This window comes from Pseudorca crassidens, chromosome 9, assembly GCF_039906515.1.
Source record: "Pseudorca crassidens isolate mPseCra1 chromosome 9, mPseCra1.hap1, whole genome shotgun sequence".
NCBI lineage: Eukaryota > Metazoa > Chordata > Mammalia > Artiodactyla > Delphinidae > Pseudorca > Pseudorca crassidens.
This window is the reverse complement of record NC_090304.1, coordinates 5823642-5844625: the sequence shown is the minus strand read 5'-3', so window position 1 is coordinate 5844625 and position 20984 is coordinate 5823642. Positions and strand designations below refer to the sequence as shown.

Genomic DNA, 20984 nt, shown 5'->3' with positions numbered 1-20984 from the left:
GCCCGCCCGCCCGGCCCCTCGCGGGCTCGCTGGCGCTGTGCGCGGCAGGCGGGGTCGGAGGCGGCGGCGGCTCCGGGGCGCGGGCGGCGGCGGTGGCGGCGGCGGCGGCGGCGGCGGTGGCGGCGGCGGCGACGGCGGTGGCGGCGGCGGCGACGGCGGCGGCGGCGGCCCGACTGCAGTCCCGGCGGGAGCCGAGCGAGCCGGGCCGGGCCTGAGCCGGCGCCATGGGGCGGCGCCGCCTGTGAGCCGCGGCGAGCGGAGCCGCGGGCGCCCAGCGGGGCCAGGCAGGCGGCGGCGCCCGAGGCCGACGGAGCGGCCGGGCCGGGCCGAGCGCGCCGAGCGGAGCGGAGCCGAGCGGCGGGAGAGGCCGCCGCCGCCGCCAAGATGGCGGACCTGGAGGCGGTGCTGGCCGATGTGAGCTACCTGATGGCCATGGAGAAGAGCAAGGCCACGCCGGCCGCGCGCGCCAGCAAGAAGATTCTGCTGCCCGAGCCCAGGTGAGGCGGGCGCCGGCCCCGGCCCGCCGGCCCCTCGGCCCCGCTCCCCGAGCCCCGACCCCGCAGCCCCAGACCACCCGGGCACTGGCCCCGAGACCCCCTCTGCCCCGCCAGCTCTCCGCGTCCCGCAGCCCTGACCGGACCCCTGCGCCCCAGGCCCTGTGCACCTGAACCCGGAGCACCCCAACGCCGGGACTTTCCAGTTGCACTGGCTCCCCGACCCGCTCAGTGCCCCTGCCCTACTCTGCTGCCTTTCCCTTCACACACTCCGCCTGGCCCCCTTCTCCGTCAGCCCCTCGCCCTTGCCTTCTCCCCCAGAGCCTCCGTGCTCCCCTTTTTCCTCCTCCGGGTGGCCCCGGGTCCCGTGGAGTCCCCTCCTCTGCCTGCCCATCTACCTGGCCTGACTATATCGCCCATCCTTTCGCCGCCCCTACTCTCGGCATCCCCGCCTTGGGGTTCCACACCCCCCCCCGCCCCTGGTCCCCCTCGGGTGGACACTTCTGTGAGGTTTGGGGCAGACAAGTCTTCCCGGATCTTCCCCATTCTTCTGGCGGGTCACCGGCCTGGGGTGGGGATTGAGAGTGCTTTGGGGGCCGGGGTAGCGTGGGGATCAGGGTATGGTGTGCGCCACATCCCTCAGTCCCTCTCCCCTCGAATCCCTCCTCTGGTGAGGCCCGCCTGTGGTGCCCCGTGGGTACTGTTTGCCAGGGGACGTCCCAGCACCCCTGCAGCAGCTGGACCACAGCTGCCACCTTTCTGTGAGGTAACTGATACCATTGCACCTGATATCCAAGTTTCATCTGTTCAGGATTTGGGCACAGGAGTGGACAGGATACGGACAATAGCTGAGGCTGTCCAGCATTTTACGGCTTCTAGAGTATTTTCCCATTGCCTGAGCCTCACAGCAGCCCATGGGCGGGTAGGTCAGGTGTGGTTTTGTCCCCATGGAACAGGTGGGGAAGCTGAAGGCCCAGAGGTGAGTGGCCTGCCCAGTGTCACCGGCATCCAGGGTGGTGGCTGGCCACCAGATCGGGGCTTCCGGCTTCTGGTTCCACACTGTGTCCACCACTGTGGCCTGAGCCAGGGGGGCCTGGCCATTCTGCATCTACAGGAGCCATGTGCCCACCACGATCTCTCATGCTGCGTGGTGAGGCCAGCCCCAGAAGCTCCTCCATCCCTGCCTAAGAGTTGCCATGCTGGTGCCCTGCCAGCCCAGGAGCCTGGGCCCGTCCTAGCTCTCCTGGTCTTATCATGTGACTTTGGGCAAGTCCCTTCCCATTTCTGGGCCTCGGTTTTCTCATCTGTGAAATGTGGATGGTGTGAAATAAGGACTGTGACTCTGTGGCATCCTGAGTTTGAAGCAGGGCCCAAGGCTGCGGCGGTGGGGAGGGGGTACGGTGCCCATGTCTCTGGTGCCCTCCTCTGTGACCCGTTCTCTGGGTTTCAGATTGACTGAACACCAGGCCTGGGAGAGGAAAATTGGCCTGCGTTTTGAAAAGGCCGTTAGGGCCCTTTTTTTCTAAGACATTTGCAATCAGATTTCTCAAAACGGGAACCAGACTGACTGTCAGCTGCGGGCTGTCCAGGGAGCGGCGACAGTTAGAACAGAAATGAGTTCAGAAATGACAAAGCCACGAGGGAGGAAATGGGGGAGTCACCCTCTGGGTCTCACAGCGGCTCTCCTTGGTGGCCTTGGCCTCGAGACCCTCTGGCAGGTTGGACTTCTGCAAAGTATGAGGCGGGGCCTTTTCTGGAACTCTCTCTGTTTGGGTAATCTCGCCCCAGAATGCATTGCTCCTGATGGGGCCCCGCCTTGGGTTGGCTCTGCAGGTGTTAGAACCGTGAGCAACAAGATGTTCCTCTTTTCCTGTCCCCTTTACATCCGTGATATTGATGGTGGTGATAGGAGTAATGGTGGAAATTATAATTATTTATTTTTGACCTTTGTCATCTCAGTCGATCCAAAAACTAACCTGTGAGGTTGGCAAGGCCATGCCTTGCATGTAGTAGTTGCTCAAGAAACATCAGGACTGTGTATAGTGTCTGAAACCAGGTGAGCTGTGAGTTTTAGGGGAACACAGGAGGAGACCGAGAGCCAGGTGTCATGGGCTCTCAGGTAGGGTCACCGTCTGGCGGCACCGCATTGGGCAGATTGCCCACACCTGTGAGATGGACTAGAGGAGCAGTGACTGTTAGTGAGCTGAGGCTGGGGAAGGGCCTAGGAATCCAGGCCTCCCGCCTCGGAGGATATGCCACTCTTTGCTTTATGCTTCGCCCACCCCCTGTGTCAGATGTCTCCTGCCCTGAAGATCATTATGACTGTATCTTACGTCTGCCTGGCACTTCCTAGTTTGCAAAGTGCTTTTTACTCCATTTTATCCTTTTCACGACTGTGGGAAACAGGCATGGCAGGTGGTATTTTCCCACTTAATAGTTGAAGCAACTGAGGCTGGGAGAGGGGAAGAGACTTGGTCCCAGAGGCGAGGTGGCACTTGAACTTGGGGTCTCTGGACTCCTGCTATGCATCATTTCTTCCACACACCCCTCTGTACCTCTGCTCTCAGCCCGGTCCTTGTTTTGTGGAATGTGGCAGCTGGCACCCCTGGCCCGGAAGCACAAGGGCAGCCCCCGGCACCATCAAGGCCCAGCCCCTCGCCGCCGGCTGGGATAGAGCTGAGCTGCTGTGGCAAAGCTAGTGCACGGAGGAGATGGCTCCACGCCTGGGGTCAGGGCCAGGGACGAAGGCCGCGGTTTGTCTATGACAAGGTGCCATTTGGAGCCGTTCCCATCGTGGGGTGGTCCCTCTTGGCAGCCTCCCTGCGGCTGGTGCCCAGGTTGTGGCTTGGCCGGGAGCTGGAGCTGCCATCACAGCTCTGACTTCTGAGCGCTGCGGAACAGGAGCTGTTGGGCACAGTGCCACTCAGTTGGCACGCGGGCTTTCCCTTCTGTCACCCTATAGAACCCGAGGAAACAGACCCATTTCTCGCACTTCTCATGGAGGGAGGCAGCAGTGCAGCTGGAATCAGGAGACCGGCTTCTAATCCCACCGCAGTCCCAGCTCACATGGGCACCAGCACGTCCCTTATGCTGGCCCAGCCTGCCTCCGTTTCCACCTCGGTAAAACGAGGGGCTGCCCTTCACCGGTGACCTCTCCGCTCCTTCGGCCCTCGGGGTCTGTGGTCTGGGCCTCTCCCTGAAGGAGCCGCTGTCTCGCTTTCCCGGCAGCGGCAGCAGTCCTGCAATTAGCGTCATTTGCTTCATGTGACCACGGAGGCCTCGTGTAATTAATCTCTGGGCTCCTGGCGGAGGAGACCGGCCTGGGCGGTCCCAGGAGATGTCCCTGCCTTCCCTGGTGACAGTGGCAGCCCCAGCGGCAGATGTCAGAGCCCGGTGCCTCTTGCAGCCTCCCATTCTCTGGGCTCTTCCTTTCCTGGTCCCTCCCCCACCGTGGATTTCCTCCTTCCTGCCCTTTTCTGGCTTCCCCGTCTCCCAGACCCGCAGCTCTTCCTCCGCTGCTTCTTCATTCCTGTTAACTCTTTGCTCCCAGGACTTCCTGCCCTTGATTTGTGGAGCGGGAAGAGGTGCAGGGAGTGGTTTTCTCCCTTCCTTCTCCTTCCAGTTCTGCATCACCAGGAGAAACCCTGCTGTTTTCAGCCTTTATCCCTTACCCAGAACTTTCCACTCCAGTAGCAGCGTTCTCCGCCCCCGCCTCCCCCCACAAAACAAGATCCTCTTTTGGGCAGTCATTCCCTCTGGGCCTTTGAAGCCCCCGCGTTCCCCAGGAATGGGTCTCCGGGACATCTTTTCCCATCTGTTCTCCTTTCCAGATCATGGGGTTTCACATTTTTGCCATTAACTTGCTCGCCCGCCTGCTGTTCCCTCAGTAAAAGGATTTGAAGGGCGCGTGAGCATGACAGGTTGGAATCCGTGTCGGGGAATCTGGGCTCTGTCAACCCGGGAAAAACGTGTCCTATTAATGCACGATTAATTCCTAGTAGTAAACTCCCGGTGACATCAGGTGTAGGCAGGCTCTGCAGCGGTGTTTCCTGCCTGCCCCGGGCACCCAGGGAGGCTCTGCAGGGGGGCCGAGCACCTGGGGGCCGGTGGGGTGGGTCTGCGTGCACACGGCTGGTGCTTCCAGGATACCACGCTCCCGCCTCAGAACAGACAGCAGAAGCCACGAGCACGTGAGAGTCTTTGAGGAGCGCACAGCCTCCAGCATACCTGCCCTTTGTTCCTGTGGCCCCGAGGGGCCAGTGTCCTCTGCTGGACACATAAGACAGAGTCACACTCGAGTTCTCACTAACCTGTTTCAAACAGGAAAAATGAGGCGTTTGGCTGCAGCCTTTTCTAAAACAATAACCTGCCCTCTCTGCATCGCTGCTGACAGGGAGGGTAGTGTCTCCGCGGGCCAAAGAGCGGGGTTTCAGAAGTGGGTTTTCAGGTGTGAATGTGTTAGCAGCTCTGTTCTCTGAGCAGGGGGTTCTCTGACTCTGGAGGCCATTCTGGGTTTGGGGTCGGGGATGGCCCCCTTTCTGGGAGCTGCAGGGCAGGGAGCCCTGGAAGCTGTTCTGAGGTGATGGCAGCAGTGAATTGCGGGGTGTAGAGGTCGTGATGTGTGACAAGGCCGCCGGAGTGCCTTTTCCCGCACATCCTGCAAGCTGTCACTTTGTGGCCACCGTGCCCTGGGGAACCTGGGTCGCTGCGGACACTCGTGGTGGGCTCGTGTGTGGTGCCCCGTGCTGTCATTTTCTCTTCTCTGGCCCAGGACTTGCTCCAGAGTTGGCCGTTTGGGTTGGTCTTCCCCATTTGATGTGTGGCCCTGTCCTCGAGCTCAGAGGATGTTGTCAGCCCCAAGGAGAGTCATTGAGAAATATTAATAAGAAGCCCCAGGGGACTTCCTCATGCTGCTGCCACCTCGGTGCCAGGTTTCCTGGAAATGCCACGGAGGAGCGTCCCAGCCACGGCTGCAGCCTCTGATCTGCTGGCTTAACCGCCGTCGCCTCCCAGAGCGTGACGGTTCCCGGCGTGGCTGCACCATGCCCGCCAGGCCCGGAGTCCCTGGGCCAGCTTGCACCGTCCTCGGTTTCGTGGTTCTGGCATTCCTGTCACACGGGAGCACAGGAGCCATGGCCCTTGGCCGGCCAGGTGCCGGCCAAGGCTGCCCCCAGCCTGATGGGCTCCCGCAGCCACTGGCAGTGGGTGGAGGGCAAGGCGGGCAGGGCAAGAGTCCGGGGTCCCCTGGGACTCTGCACCCAGCTCTCCGGCAGAGGCTGGGCTAGGCCCTTGCCTGGTGGGAGGCCCTTTCTCAGGGAGGGCTGGACATTTTCTTGCCGCTAACTTGGTTGGGACTCAGGGTGAGCTACTCAGCTTCTTCTGGCCTTGATTTCCTCACCATCAAGATGAGTGTGTTTGCTTCTGACCCTGCGGTCCCTCCCGGTCCATACAAGCTACGGTTTGTGACCCTGAGTGGGTGTCATCTGTGAGGCCCGTGTACCACAGAGTGAAGGACTTAGCTTTCCCTTTGAACCATGTGGTGCCGGAAGGTGCCGGAAGTCCTCCCCTTCAGCCCTAACCCCCTCCCTGCCGTCCCATCACCCCAGCCCGCGCTCTGGGCTGGGAGGGCGGAAGTGCTCTCTCCCCTGGTGTCAGGCTGGGCCTGCTCCTCAGAGCAGCTGGAGCAGAGTGAGCAGCCCTGGCTGTCGGGCAGCGGGGCCGGGCAGCTCCTGCCAGGGGGCCCTTGCTCCTTTGGCAGGGCAGGTATCGGGCTCTGCCCACTGGGGCCCCCAGACTGTGCGGCACGAGTGCCTGAGGCTGGTCTGTGAGCAGAGTGGAGTGGCAGCCGCTCAGGCTCAGGTTCGGGGGTGGGGTGCTCATGGGCCCAGCCGCGGGGCAGGCTTGCCAGTCAGAGCCCCACCCTCTGAGGACACAGCAGGTGTGGGGCTGAGACCCCAGCAAGACCGGGTGGCTTCTGGTCACATTCCAGAAGGAGGCGCTTGCTGGGGGTTCCAGCAGGAGGGCTCCCTTCAGGAGAGGGAGGGAGCTGACGGCCCTCGCAGCAGGGCTGCGTTCTCTTGCTGTGTCCTCTCCGCCTTTTTCAGTGGCCAGCTCAGTGTTGGCAATTCAGCATTTGTTGACATCCTCATTTTACAAGTGGGGAAACTGGACATTTAAAGTCTGTGACTTGGCCTGGCCTCAGGGAGGGAGGTGGGGAGGGCCATTTGGAGCCCAGGCCTGGGTACCGGTCCGACTGCAGCAACTAAGGCCACTGAGGCCGTTCCCTGGAGGGACTGGGTCCTTCGGGGGCTGGGGGTGGGGCTGGGGCGGGGAGGGTGCAGATACTGGGCTCTCTGGACAACCTGGAGTCCATCTGGGGACCACGTGCTCCTGGATATCAGAGTTGTTGACCTGGGCGGGGACAGGAATGCTGCTCTGGGGCCTTCGCCACTCAGACTCCGCCAGTATCAGGGAGAGGGGGTAGGAGATGAAGGTGACCCAGCCCAGGAGGCCGCCACCGCCTCCTGTGCCAGCCTGTACTTGCCACCCTGGCGGGAGCATCCCCCATAACACACTTGTCTAACCTGCCAGCTCCCTGGGCTCCAGCCCTGTGGGAATGGACAGGAAACCCTAACGTTGCAGCCTTGGGGGCCTCTCCTTCAAGGACTCCGCCGAGTCTGACGTCGTGTTTGGTTGGGGGGGTGTGTTTATTTTATTTAGAAAACATTTTTTCTTTTTAAGGAAGAAAGTGGAAGTGCTGCGGGCTGGGAAGAATGCTGTGGCCATCCAGCCTGTGCAGCCTTCCGAGGGAGGCAGGGTCTGGCCACTGAGCAGCGCGGAGCCCGGGCCTTTCCTCCGCGCCCTGGGCCGAGCCGGTGGCAGAGCCCCCAGGAGGGCAGAAGGCCCGCGCCGGGTGCCATGCCTGGAGAGGAGCTGGCGGCTCCGCTCTCTCGCGGGCAGGCCCTCTGCGAGCGTGTTTCCCGGCCTTTGCACGTCCAGCCCACGAGCCTGCGGCGGGAAGTGGCGGCACTGCTCTGGGCTGGGCATTCCCATCGCGCCGCCTTGGCTGAGCTGGCGCCAGTCTTGCTGGTTCAGGGGCAGGGGCTTCCCAGTGACTACTGCAGGGGCTATGCCCAGCTGCCCCGTAGGGTCATCTGACAGGCCGGAGTCACCCTGCCTGTCACCTGCATCTGCCTGTCTGGACGTTCCCTCTGACTATCCAGCCCCATGGAAGATCGACATCTTGTGATATTTCTTCCCTCTTTATTGCTTTGTCCACCTCCCAGGAGAAATCTGGCCCTCGCAGGGTCCCCGGGCTCCACACCCCTACCTCCCGGCTGCCTGGTCTCGTGACCCTGCCAAGCCTTCGCTACCTTGGACTGGGCCCACCCCGCTGTGCTTCACCCAGCACACCCCCCGGCCTGTTTCCCTGTCCGAACGGGAGGCCCCAAGCTGTCCCTCGCAGAGCTGGGAGCCCTGAGAGATCGGCGCAGAACGCGCCCCACAGACTCCCTGGGCTCCCTGTCTCCAGTCCGCAGGCCCCAGGGTGGGGGCTGCGTCTTGCTCAGTGTCACAGATTTTTTAGCTTCTGATGTGTGTGAAGTGCATGAGGGACTTGGGGGCTGGTCTCACCTCCTGAGTCCCTGGGAGTCCCACGGGGCCAGGGAGATGTGTCCTTGACGGTGGCTGGTGGACGTGAGCAGGTGTGTGGCCCCCAGGAGGGGAGAGTGTGCCAGCGTGGCTGAGGGCCACGTCCCGGCCTTGGAGTCCCTGTGGTTGTGGAGGGCGTCCTCACTTTCTGGGAGGGAACCGGCTCTGACGTGGTAGTTCAGGGCCACTGGGCCGTTGGCCCTCAGCTGGGGCTCTTCCCTTGTCGGCTGGAGTCACAGGATGGCGACACAGGAGGGCTGTCCAGGTCATCGGCACCCTTCTTCCTGTTGGAGACAGTTTTCGGAGGAGGTCACGGCATCTCTGAGCGTCTGGGGGGAGGGGTCACAGCTCCAGGACTGCTCACGCCGGCTCTGCACGCTCCCATGTTGTCTTGCGTGGCCCGAATGCGGACGAGGGCCCGGGAGGGCCTGGGCCTCCACCCAGACCACCTGAGAAGGAAAGTGCTGAGCAGGACAGGGCAGGAGTCGCCCCACCTGCGAGCCCAGGCCAGGGGTTGGGCGGCGTCTGCTGGCTGCACTGGCCCTGCCTGGAGCCTTCTCTCCTCAGGCCCCCTCTCTGATGGGGCCCGGGGCCTCAAGACCCCCAGAGGGCCTCGTCAGCTCTTCTTCTGTCCTTCCATCCATCCATCCAACAGACGAGCCTGCTCCTACCCCACCTTGTTTCTTCCCCTCCTTCCTGGCCCAGTGTCATCAGCTACCTGGGCTTCCTCCTGTGGTACCTACCCGCAGCAGAGTCTGCCCGCTCACCCGCCGCCCTGGACCGAGCTTCCCAAGTGTTGTCTGCTGAGCCTCCGCCCTGCCCCGTGGCTCATCCCTGGCTGGGTCTTCCCTGCCTGCCCCCATGCCCACCCACCTGCCCTGGACTTTGTCACCTGTGACATCCTGTTTGCATTTGAGGAACCCAGTGAGGTTCTGCCTTCTCCACACGGCCTCTCCCAATGACCCAGAACATTCTTTCCTGTCTGAGTCTCCTCCAGATGACAGGGCCCTACTCAGGCTTTGTCTCATGCTGTCTAATGTCACAGAACCACCAGTGCAGGACTGGGAGGGCCTGCCTGGGGGGGGCAGGGTTGCATGGCACCTTCCACTAGGTGATGGGCAGCAGGACCCTGTGCTGGGCTCCAACAGGGGTACGGGGATACAGAGAGGTGGGCACACAGAGTCCTCTTCATCCGTGGCCTGCTGGCAGCCCCACGTATCCTGAGGCCTGTGAGCATCGTACAGGCTCAGGTGTGACTGCCCAGCACGGCCCTCCGTATGGGCAGCTGGAACCCAGGCTAGTGAGGTCCAAATGGGACCACAGCTGGTTGGCAGGGTGGGACTGCAGGTGGCCCAGGAAAGGAGAGGAAGGGACAGCAAGAAGTGACTGAGGCGTGAAGCGTGGCCAGGTGTGGCTTTCCCAGACAGCACTCGGCAGTGGGGGGAGATAGCCGGGGGCGGGGAGTGTGGGCTTGGGCTTCCGTGGTCACAACAGTGGCCTCTGCTCTGCTGCCCTCCCAGGCGACCCAGGGGCAGGGGGTTTTACTTCGGGTATCAGGGACACGGGAGCTGAGGCTTGGCTTTTCTTTTTCAATATTGAGATATAATTCACATAACATAAAATTCATCATGTTGAAGTGTACAATTCAACACATTTACTGTGTTGTGCAACCTTCACCACTGCCTGATTCCAGAACATTTCCATCACCTTATAAAGAAACCCTGTGCCCATTAGAAGTTATTCCCCTTTTCTTCTCCAGCCTGACACTCAATAGCCTGCTTTCTGTCTGTAGACTTGCCTGTTCTGGACAGGTGGTATAAATGGAATCATATAACATGTGGCCTTTTGTGACTGTCCGTTCAGGTAGCAGAATCCTCTTAGGTTTATCCATACCGTGCGCACACGCACACCAGCACTTCACTCCATTTCCTGGCCAAGTAGTATCCCATTGTCAGGATGGGCCATATTTTCGTGACCCATCATTTGCTGATGGGTGAGTCCTGGCTTTTGAGGTTTGGCCAAGTTCCTAAAGCCAGACAAGGCAGCGCTGGGACCAGGCTTCTGAGCAGCCACCTGCTGGTCACCCTAGCTGTGGGGGACAGAGCCTTGGTAGGCAGGCACAGCATTGCTCAGGTCCCTCTGGTGTGGCCACGGTCAGGTCCAACAGGGGTGGCTGCCTTCTTGGAGGGAGCGATGACACCCACCAGCAGTGCCCTCCACTCTGGATTCTGGGAGAGGAAGCAGCGACCTTCCAGGGAAGCAGGGCCAGCAGGCCTGACAGGAGCCTTGGGGGCTCCAGGTCACCCCGGCCCCTGTGTCTTTCAGCATCCGCAGCGTCATGCAGAAGTACCTGGAGGACCGGGGCGAGGTGACCTTTGAGAAGGTCTTCTCCCAGAAGCTGGGTGAGTACGGTGGGGGCTCTGCCGGCCCTGGGGCTTCTGCCACTTGTCCTGCTGCCCAGGCCTGGGGGGGTGTGGGCAGGATGACGCCGGGGCCGCCTTCCTGCCCCCATCCCAGCCGACTGGGCTGTGCTCCCCTCTCCCAGGAGGTTTGGCCTCCCAACCACCGGGGCAGGGGGCAGGGCAGCCAGCGAGCCCCCCGCCTCCCTCGGTGACAGCAGGCAGGGCGGTGACGTAGTGCCCTCCCAGCCCCTGGCCGTCAGCCCCGGAGCCCCCTGAAGGGGCGGGGCCAGCAGTCTCCCAGGGCCGCCAGGGAAGTTCCTCCTTTGGGGTTTGTTTTTGAGAGTTGCAGCTTCCCCTTGGTGCAGGCACAGCTGCTCGGGGCCGTTGGTAGAACTGACAGGAAGGGGCGGGGCCCTTCCTGTGGCGCCCGCCAGGCTGTGGTCGCCCCCGCCCCCCCCCCCCCCCCCCCCCCGCCATCCCCACGGGCCTTCTTTGTGAGCAGCCTGCTTTGGCCGGCCCCTCCGTTCCTCGTCCTCAGTGCCCGTGTCTTAGAGGCTTCGTGGGTCCACCCCACGGACCTGGCACACAGGGAAGGGTGAGGCGGGGCACAGGGAAGCAGGCTCCGGCCACACACAGCTCCGGCTCTGAAATGGGAGTGGCCCGGCCTGGCAGGATCGGGGCGTTGGAGGTCAGGCTTAGCGAGTCAGTGTGTCGGGAAGCACGCCGTGTGGGTCCCCTGCCTGTGCTGTGTGACCTGGCACATTGCTTCACCTCTCTGAGTCTCACCTGGGAGCTAGGACTCAGGAGCCCCGCTGCCGAAGACTGTTGGAGGGCCAGGTGAGGCGGTGGCAGTGAAAGCCCCTGGCCCATGGGAAGCCCTGGTCACAAGTTACTAAAGGCACACTCTCGAAAGGCCAGTCTGCCCTTACCAGAAGTGCTGGCTGCGAGCTCTGGCAGAGGTGGAGGTGCCCAGGCAGTGGGGACGGTGCCCCCAAGAGGTGTGGAAAGTCACCCAGCTCGAGCCTGGTCACGCGTGTTGGGCTGGAGGGAGTAGAGACCACCCTTCCTTCTGCTTTGCCCTCCAGGGCTGCTCTGGGGCCAGGCTTCCGGCCCCTGTCCCTGGGGAGGATGAGGCCTAGCCCACGCAAGGTCTCCCGTGAGCCCTTCCTGCAGCCCATCTCACCTCTTCCCTTCCCCAGAGGCCCATGCCCTGTGAGGCCCCCTGCACCAAGGCCACACTCTCTGGCCTGTCCTTCCCAGGACCTGCCACTGGACAGAAGGGCCCTGAGTTCTACCCATGCTGCCGCACACCGCCTGCCTGACAGGTCTCCCTGAGCCTCGGTTTCCCCAGCTGGACCTGCCCTCCCTGTCTGCCTGTTTCTCATGGCTGCTGTGAAAATCAGCCAGATGACAGAGGGGGGTGTAAGGCCCAGGGAGAGGGACACCCCCCCGCCCCCACCCGGAGGCTGCCTTCCTGCCCCCACGCAGCAGCCCTGGCCTGGGCTGGGTGGACCTCACTGACCCTGCACAGCCTGACCGGTGGGTATGTCGCCCTCCTTGAGGAGCTACAGGCCCCAGACTGCAGTGAGAGGGTGGGGGACCCGGGCGCCAGAGTCTGTTCCCCACCTCTGCCTCACCAGGGCACCTGTCACTTTCTAGCCATCATCTGAGGACGCAGATTCTGAGAGGGGTAGAGATGCAGGCGCCCCGACCCCGAATCCAAGAATCTTTGGTTGGCGACAGCCTCCGAGGCCACCTTGCCCAGCCTCTGCCTGGGGCAGAGATCACCTCTGCCACCTCCTCGGCCAGTTCTGCCCAGGAAGCCCCAAGCCCACCCCACCCTCCATGATGGGCAGGGCTCTGCGGGGTGTGTGGCTCGGCGTGATGCACGATGCTTGCTTTCAGGGTACCTGCTCTTCCGAGACTTCTGCCTGAAGCACCTGGAGGAGGCCAAGCCCTTGGTGGAGTTCTACGAGGGGGTGAGGCTGGGCTAGCCTGGCCCTGCTGCGCATGGAGAAAGGGGCAGGGCTGGGGCTGCTTTTGCTGAATCTGTAAGACACCCCCGCGCCCCGCTGGGCCAAAGCTCACCTGTGGGGATCTTGTCCTCTAGATCAAGAAATACGAGAAGCTGGAGACAGAGGAGGAGCGCCTGGCCTGCAGCCGGGAGATCTTTGACACGTATATCATGAAGGAGCTGCTGGCCTGCTCACACGTGAGTGCCCGGGCCCGCGTGCTGGCAGGGGTGTGGGGACGGGAGGGGTGGCCCCGTGGAGAACGAACACACCTCTGTCTTCCCCAGCCCTTCTCGAAAAGCGCCATCGAGCACGTCCAGGGCCATCTGGCGAAGAAGCAGGTACCTCCGGATCTCTTCCAGGTGTGTGCTGGCCTTTTCCCCGCTGCTGCCCAGCCCGGCTGGGGTCCCCCTTGGGCAGCACAGGTCCCAGAGCCTGGTCAGCTCCCACTCTGGCTCAGCCACCAACCTCCCGCTTCCTCCTGTAGCCATACATCGAAGAGATCTGTCAGAACCTCCGAGGAGATGTGTTCCAGAAATTCATTGAGAGGTGAGAGCGGGCTGTGAGCGGCAGCAGAAGGTGGGGAAGGGCCGCTCTGAGAAGGGGCGTGGATGGCGCGGAGGAGAGAAGCCAGCCTGCTTTAGTCCCCAACGCGCGGGCCCCTGGGGCTGTCTACACGCCAGCGCGGGGGCTCCTAAGAGGTCGTCACCTCCCCGACACTCCCCGACACTCCCGCCCCACCCTTCCCAGCATCAGGCACCTCCAAGCCTGTCCAGGGAGGGTCGAAAGGGAGCGAGGGACCACCCACGCATCTTCCCTCCCATGAACTGTCTAGCCCCTTGCTGGGCCCGTCGGGGTTGAGAAGCATCAGGCTGGTGGTAGGGATGGGCCCGAGAGGACACACTGCCACCCCGCTGCCCAGTGTGGCCTTCACGGTGCATGGGAGTTGTAGGGAGATTTCAGCTCCACGCAGGGAACGGCTTTCTTAATGTCCCAGCTGCTTAGTCGTGGAGTGGGGGCTTCACAGGGAATGAGTGGTGTGTCCCTGGAAGTATGCAAGCAGGGATGGGGTGAGCATTGTTGTGGATGTGGTAGCAGGAAGTCGGGGTCAGACTGGAAGACCTCACCTCTAAGCTTATCTCATCCCAACAGGAACCCACAGACAGACAGCAGCGCCAGCATTGTGGGGGCTGGGGGCAGCTCGGGCTGGCAGTCTTCCTGGGCAACCCCAGAAGAGGGCACTGCGGCTCGGGAGTCCAGGGGATGGTAGTGGGTGAGGCCGGCTCACCCCAGCATCATTTCACTCACTTTCTAAGGCTCAACTGAGCCTGGTTTCTTCTCTCGCAGCGATAAATTCACACGATTTTGCCAGTGGAAGAATGTGGAGCTCAACATCCATGTGAGTGGGCTGGGTGGGCGTGGAGAGCCCCCTCCCTGCTGTCCCTCCCCAGGGACCCGGGCCCCAGGGCTGGGCCAGGGCCAGGGAGGCCAGGGGAGTCGACCCTTCAACGCCCAGGGGCTGGCTGTGGGGTTGGTGCAGGAGCCCAGCGGGGACAGCTCAAGGCAGGGAAGCACATGGCGACGGTGGCCCCAGGGCGGGGCCCAGGCATCCTGCAGTGACCCCGTTGCTGCCGTCCCCGCAGCTGACCATGAACGACTTCAGCGTGCACCGTATCATCGGGCGAGGGGGCTTCGGCGAGGTCTACGGGTGCCGGAAGGCCGACACGGGCAAGATGTGAGCACTTGGTGGCATGCCTGAGGGAGAGGAGGGCCACGGAGGGGTGCCCTGAATGGGCAGGTGTCCGCAGAGGGCCACACACGGTTCTTGCTCTGTTACCTGCCGTGGCCCCTGGAGCCCCGGCCCACCAGCACTTCTGCCCTCTCTCTGTCTCTGTGTGTCATACGCTTGTCGTGGTGTCTAGTCTTCCCCACAAGGGCCCTGAGGACTGCCCACCCCACCTCACCCCTGGGGCCCTGCACTGCAGGTGCCAGCAGACCGCCTGACCAACCAGCCCCTCCCCTGCAGGTATGCCATGAAGTGTCTGGACAAGAAGCGCATCAAGATGAAGCAAGGGGAGACACTGGCCCTGAACGAACGCATCATGCTCTCCCTCGTCAGCACCGGGGTGAGCGGGCAGCTGGCCACCAGCTCAGCCTTTGGCTCCGAACCTGGCACAGCTTCTGCTGACCTCCTCTCCCACCCCTTCCTAGGACTGCCCGTTCATCGTCTGCATGTCGTACGCGTTCCACACGCCAGACAAGCTCAGCTTCATCCTGGATCTCATGAACGGTGAGTGCCCGGCCTGGCCCCAGGTGGACCTCGGGGCTGGGGGCCGGGGTGGGAGCTGAGCACCCCCCTGCTCGGCTGCTTCCCTCAGGCGGGGACCTGCACTACCACCTGTCCCAGCACGGGGTCTTCTCTGAGGCCGACATGCGCTTCTACGCGGCCGAGATCATCCTGGGCCTGGAGCACATGCACAACCGCTTTGTCGTCTACCGGGACCTGAAGGTGAGGCGCCCCGCCCTCCTCCCAGCACGGGCTGCCCCCGTTCCCAAGACAGGCCCGGCCCAGCTCCTCGCCTGCGCGCCCCCGACCCAGGGCCCTGTCCCTGGACACCCATACCCTCTAGAGCAAAGACAGCGCCCCAGCTGGCGTCTTGCCCGGCCGGGCCCTGTCCTGAGCTGCTCGGGGGACGGCTCACTGGGCTTCCTCCACAGCCGGCCAACATCCTGCTGGACGAGCATGGCCACGTGCGCATCTCAGACCTGGGCCTGGCCTGCGACTTTTCCAAGAAGAAGCCCCACGCCAGCGTGTGAGTGCCCCAGCCCCCTCTCCCTTCCCGCACCCTCCACCAGACCCACTCATGGCCTCCTTGCTCCCACAGGGGCACCCACGGGTACATGGCCCCCGAGGTTCTGCAGAAGGGCGTGGCCTACGATAGCAGCGCCGACTGGTTCTCCCTGGGCTGCATGCTCTTCAAGCTGCTGCGAGGGTGAGCGGCCGTCCCGGGGCGGTGAGGGGGGCGGGACAGAGACAGGCTCTTCCCCAGGCCATCCAGAGCGGGGCGGGGGTGGGGGGTGGCGGGACAGAGACAGGCTCTTCCCCGGGCCGGCAAGGATCGTCCATGCTGCCTGCCTCAGTTTCCCCATTCCCGTCCTCTGACCTTGGACTTCGGCCTTTCTTGCCCAGGCATAGCCCTTTCCGGCAGCACAAGACCAAAGACAAGCATGAGATCGACAGAATGACATTGACCATGGTGCGTGGAGGGTCCCAGCCCGGGGAGGCTGGGCGGAGTCCACGGGGGGCCACAGTGAGGCTGGAGTCTCCTGCGGGCATCAGGGTCTCACCCGCCAGCAGCCATCTCCAGCCGCTTAACCCCACTCTGGCCTCCTTCCCTGTAGGCTCTCGTCTCTCTGTCGTCAGAGCAGAGATGCCTGCTAGGGGCCAGTTAGGAAGCTCTCCCTCTGCTGGGGGCCTGGACCCTCCTGCCCCTGCCCCAAGCAGCCTCAGGAGCCCCAGAGCTGGGATGGGGCCCGGGCCTCTGCCAACGTCCCCCTACTCCTCCCTGCAGGCTGTGGAGCTGCCCGACTCCTTTTCCCCTGAGCTCCGCTCCTTGCTGGAGGGGCTGCTACAGAGAGACGTCAACAGGAGGCTAGGCTGCCTGGGCCGAGGGTGAGTGCCTGAGACCAGGGCCATTGTCCCAGGCCTTCCCTCCCTGCTGGGCCCTGGGTGGTATCCACGCTGCTGTGTCTAGGCCTCTGCAGTGGGCTGCTGGGCCAGTCTGCCCAAGCCTCTGCCTGTGCCCCTAAGAAGACAAGGCCTGTGTCCTGTCACTGGAGCCTCGTCCATGGTCCCAGCCTCCTTTGAAGAGTTCACAAGCTGGGGCGTGGCCAGCCCTGCCCAGTGTTCTCAGGGGGAGGGCTGCCTGCGGTGCAGCTGCTGGAGGTGGGTGTGGACCAGCTTCCCAAGGGGCCTTGTAACACAGATGATGAGGGCAGCAGCCTTTTATGTTTATTAAACATACACTAAGCGCTGGGCATGATGTTGCAAGATTCACAATATTAAAACTCACGGCAGCCCTACGATGTGGGAACTGCTGTTCTCCCCGTTTTAGAGATGGGGAAACCGGATGAGGTTTAAAGGACTTGCCCAAGGTCGCAGAGCCAGAGAGTGGCTGAACCAGGAGTTAACCTGGGCCACCTGCCCCACAGCCCAGGCTTTGCCCCCTGGCCTGGGTGGTGCCAAGCCCCAATGACCCGCTCTCCCTGCAGGGCCCAGGAAGTGAAGGAGAGCCCCTTCTTCCGTTCCCTGGACTGGCAGATGGTCTTCCTGCAGAAGGTAACAGCCTGGGGGCTGGGGCCGGGTGGGGCCCTCTGTAGCCCCTGCCCCGAGCTGATGCTCAGCCCCTGTTCTGCTGCAGTACCCTCCCCCGCTAATGCCCCCACGAGGGGAGGTGAATGCGGCAGACGCCTTCGACATTGGCTCCTTTGATGAGGAGGACACAAAAGGAATCAAGGTACTGGGCCTTGCCTGCCCAGCCCGGCTGGCATCCTCCTCCCTCCTCTGCCCTGTGAGACCCCCATGCCAGCCCCGTCTGCCTGTTGGGCCTCAGGCTTCTCCTCCCCAAACATCCCTGGGGGCGGCAGTTGGACCAGACCACCCTGCCCTGGGGCCCTGCGGCCAGGCAGGCCTGTGGCCGATGGATGTCTCTTCCCTGGCCCTGCGGTGAAGTTACTGGACAGCGACCAGGAGCTCTACCGCAACTTCCCCCTCACCATCTCGGAGCGGTGGCAGCAGGAGGTGGCAGAGACTGTCTTCGACACCATCAACGCTGAGACGGACCGGCTGGAGGCCCGCAAGAAAACCAAAAACAAGCAGCTGGGCCACGAGGAAGGTGAGGGTTGGCGGCTGCTGTGGGCGCCCAGTGCCCACCTTAAAGATCGGAAACAGGCTCAGGTTTCAGCCAAGGTCACAGCCAGAGAGCAGCCGACCCAGGATTCAAACCCGGGCGGAGCGGGCCCGGCTGAGTCCCCCTCTCTTACTCTCTTGCATCAGACTACGCCCTGGGCAAGGACTGCATCATGCACGGCTACATGTCCAAGATGGGCAACCCCTTCCTGACCCAGTGGCAGCGGCGGTACTTCTACCTGTTCCCCAACCGGCTCGAGTGGCGGGGCGAGGGCGAGGCCCCGGTAAGGAGCGGGCCGGGGCCGGGAGCCCCTGGGGTTGGCGGCTGGCGGGGCCTGTCCCGCGCCCTCACCGCCCACTCCCCGCCCTGCAGCAGAGCCTGCTGACCATGGAGGAGATCCAGTCGGTGGAGGAGACACAGATCAAGGAGCGAAAGTGCCTCCTCCTCAAGATCCGCGGCGGCAAGCAGTTCGTCCTGCAGTGCGACGTGAGTGGGGGCCCGGGGCGGTGGGCGGGGGCGGGGCCAGAGTGGCCTTCGGGCCCCCCCTGACAGACCTCGGGGTGTGTGCAGAGCGACCCCGAGCTGGTGCAATGGAAGAAGGAGCTGCGTGACGCCTACCGCGAGGCCCAGCAGCTGGTGCAGCGGGTGCCCAAGATGAAGAACAAGCCGCGCTCGCCTGTCGTGGAGCTGAGCAAGGTGCCGCTGGTGCAGCGCGGCAGCGCCAACGGCCTCTGACCTGCTGCCGCCACCCGCCCGGCCGCCCTCCTGCCCGCCCGCCTTTTATAAACCTCTAATTTATTTTGTTGAATTTTTATTATTTGGTTTCCCGCCAAGCGGAAAAGGTTTTATTTTGTAATTATTGTGATTTCCTGTGGCCCCAGCCTGGCCCAGCCCCCAGGGAGGGGCCCGCTTGCCTTGGCTCCCGCTGCCGCCCACCCAGCCACTGTCCAGCCACCCTCGGCCCCGCCCCCAGGGGCCACCCACCCCCCGGTGTCTTCCCGTGCAGGGAGAGCAGCCGCCCCCAGCGGCCCTCCTGCCCCTTCCCCAGGGATGGTGCCACGTGGAGTTGGGCCACCTCCAGCTCTGTGCCCACAGCCCAGCTGGGTGGCCCGGCATTCCCCAGCCCAGGGGAGGCCGCAGGGCAGGGATGCTACTTGAATTTTCCCACCGCGGCCCCTCCTGTAACAGGGACACAGCCCTGCACTGACCTGCCCTCCAGCTAGTCGGTAGACAAGGGGGCCCGTTGTCTCCCTGACCCCAGGGCCTCCCGCGTGACTTAGGCTCCTGCACCCTTTCTTGGGAAGGGTCCCCCGTTCCCACCTTCCCTGGACACCGTGGGGCTTGGCCAGGAGGGTGGTGTTGGCAGCGGCTGCTGCTGCCCTCACCGAAGCCCCCTCTTCTTCCCACCCCAAGCGCCCAGGCTCAGGGACCACAGAAAAGGCACCTGTGGATTGTGCCACGCTGGCCTCGCCTGGCCCCGAGCCCCCCTTCCCTGGGCTGGGCAGGGCCTCTTCTGCCCAGGACCACAGGGGGCCGGCCTGGGCTGGCCGGGCAGCACAGTGAGAGGGGGCCGGGTGGGGCAGCCCTCCCCACGCCAGGCCGCTCCGTGCGTGCCCCCGGCCGTCCAGCTCCAGAGCCCCGTGTCCCGTCAGTGCCACTGCCCACAGGGCGCCACCTCGCCCGCAGCATGCCCCCTCATGCCAGTCGCTGCCGTGTGTGGTGTCGCGCCCTCTCCCCCAGGGCTGCGTCAGCGGGCCCTCCACTCCCATCTACTCACCCCACCCCCCCGGGGCGTCTCTTTGCCGATTTTTGAATGTGATTTTAAAGAGTGAAAAATGATATACGCGTTTTTATAAAAAATGGTGCCTGACTCCTTGGCTGTGTCAGACTCTTTTGTGCCCGATGGTCATTTTCAGTCTCCACGGGGCTGGGGCCTGAGGAGAGGGTCTTGGTGGTGCCAGATCCCCTCCACCTCCACAGCCGGCATCCACGGCCAGCCCAGGCCCAAGCACCCCGGGGCGGGGAGGGGCTCCCACTCCGCCCCTCCTACCCTGTGGGAGCAGAAGGGGTCTTCCGCCCACTGCCAGGGAAGCAGGAGGAGGTGCCTGCCCTTTGGTGCCTGGTGTCATGTTTGGACCGACCGAGCCCACCTGGCCCTCCAGGACCCATGCTGAGGACACCCCTGTGGACAGATGAGCACCTCTGCCCTTGGGGCCACACCGCAGTCTCTGGCCTTCGCCTTCTCTGGCTTTGGTCTTACCTCCGGCCTTGCTGTGCAGCCTCCAGTAGAGGTCCCTGAAGCCTGAGCCTGAGGGATACCCCAGCACCAGGCCTCATGTACCCAGAGGCTCTGTTCAACTTTCTTTTCCCCAAGTCCCTGCCGTCCAGGCCCACACGGGTGATGTCGCTGCTGCCCGCTCCGTGCAGGACTCTGCTGGCAAGGACTCAGCTCCACGGAGCCTCTGAGGAAATGGCTTTTCAGCTGGGCCTCCAGCACTGGGGTGGAGGAGGTGGGGATGCATTTCCGATGCAGGGAAGGGCCCGGCAGTCAGGAGTGGCTCAGGTTGGCAGGAGCACTGTGGGAAGGAGCCAGGCCTGGGAGGCCCTGAATGCAGGCTGAACCCACCCCAGAGCCCAGGGGCACTTAGTGACTGCACGACGAAGATGGCAATGGAGATGCAGCCCGAACCTGGATAGGCTCTGGGGAGTCCTTGCAGGCTCTGGACTGGGGCTGCATGATGAGAGCTGGCTGTAGAACAAGTTGCTTGTTACCACAGGCAGGACGTGTGGAAGGAGGTGAAGGACAGGAGGCAGGGAGACGGGTGAAGGGCCACTGATTCTGTCCAGGGAAGAGATGTCATAATGATGGTGGTGGTAAAGGAAGAGATGCAAAGGGGTCAGATGGGAAGAACGTGGCCCAGTGGGAATGGGCGGGACCTGGGGACGAGACAGAAGTGGGAGTCCAAAATGGCACAGCAGGAGGCCTGTGCTATCACTCAGAGTCACGACAGCCAGGGAGCAGAGCTGGCCGGAAGGGAAGAGGGTGAATGTGGCTGCATCTGGTTTGGAAACTGCTGATGGATTGCATGGGACATCAGGCACAAAGGTGTCCCAGAGGGAGCTGAAATGTGGTCCTGGAGGTGGCATCAGGGTGACAGTGGGAACAGACAGGCTTTCAGCTGGGAGAAGCCAGACTGGGAGTCGGGGAGGGACAACAGGGGCCCCGGGAAAGGGTTGAGAAGACAGTGGAATTAGGAGTCAAGGGCTGGGGGGGGGGAGTTATGTCCAAGGCCGCAGAAATCAGGAGAGGCTGGGCCTGAGACAGTCCCGTTAGATTTGGGGTGAAGAGGGCTTGGAGACAGGGTAGCCTCTTTTAAGGAAGATGGAGGCTAGAGAAGGCTGCAGCAGAGCCAGCCGGCAAGGACTGATTTTAGAGTTCTGGACATTCAGAGGCCTTTAAGCTGTCCTAGACCCAAGGACATTACAATGACCTGATGACACCACAGCGTAGGGTAG

The 20984-nt window shown here is 63.1% G+C and overlaps 1 protein-coding gene across 1 annotated transcript; it reads left to right on the top strand.

Moving 5' to 3' along the window:
* Nucleotides 1–253: 253 nt before the first annotated feature.
* GRK2 (G protein-coupled receptor kinase 2) lies at nucleotides 254–19338 on the top strand. The gene is made up of 21 exons (XM_067748127.1): nucleotides 254–497; nucleotides 10470–10546; nucleotides 12452–12525; nucleotides 12657–12758; nucleotides 12846–12920; nucleotides 13046–13107; nucleotides 13906–13957; nucleotides 14202–14293; nucleotides 14585–14684; nucleotides 14770–14848; nucleotides 14937–15067; nucleotides 15277–15371; nucleotides 15444–15551; nucleotides 15749–15815; nucleotides 16131–16231; nucleotides 16831–16897; nucleotides 16980–17075; nucleotides 17291–17453; nucleotides 17615–17751; nucleotides 17841–17954; nucleotides 18039–19338. The coding sequence occupies exons 1-21, from the start codon at nucleotides 385–387 to the stop codon at nucleotides 18201–18203; spliced, it is 2070 nt and encodes a 689-aa protein (XP_067604228.1). The 5' UTR covers nucleotides 254–384; the 3' UTR covers nucleotides 18204–19338.
* The last annotated feature ends 1646 nt before the right edge of the window (nucleotides 19339–20984 follow it).

Bases quoted from the DNA above. Each gene is read 5' to 3' on its own strand.
- GRK2 (XM_067748127.1), top strand. From the start codon at position 385: ATGGCGGACCTGGAGGCGGTGCTGGCCGATGTGAGCTACCTGATGGCC. The intron at 12,526-12,656 runs GTGAGGCTGGGC...CTTGTCCTCTAG, and splicing joins TGGTGGAGTTCTACGAGGGG to ATCAAGAAATACGAGAAGCT. The intron at 13,958-14,201 runs GTGAGTGGGCTG...CCGTCCCCGCAG, and splicing joins ATGTGGAGCTCAACATCCAT to CTGACCATGAACGACTTCAG.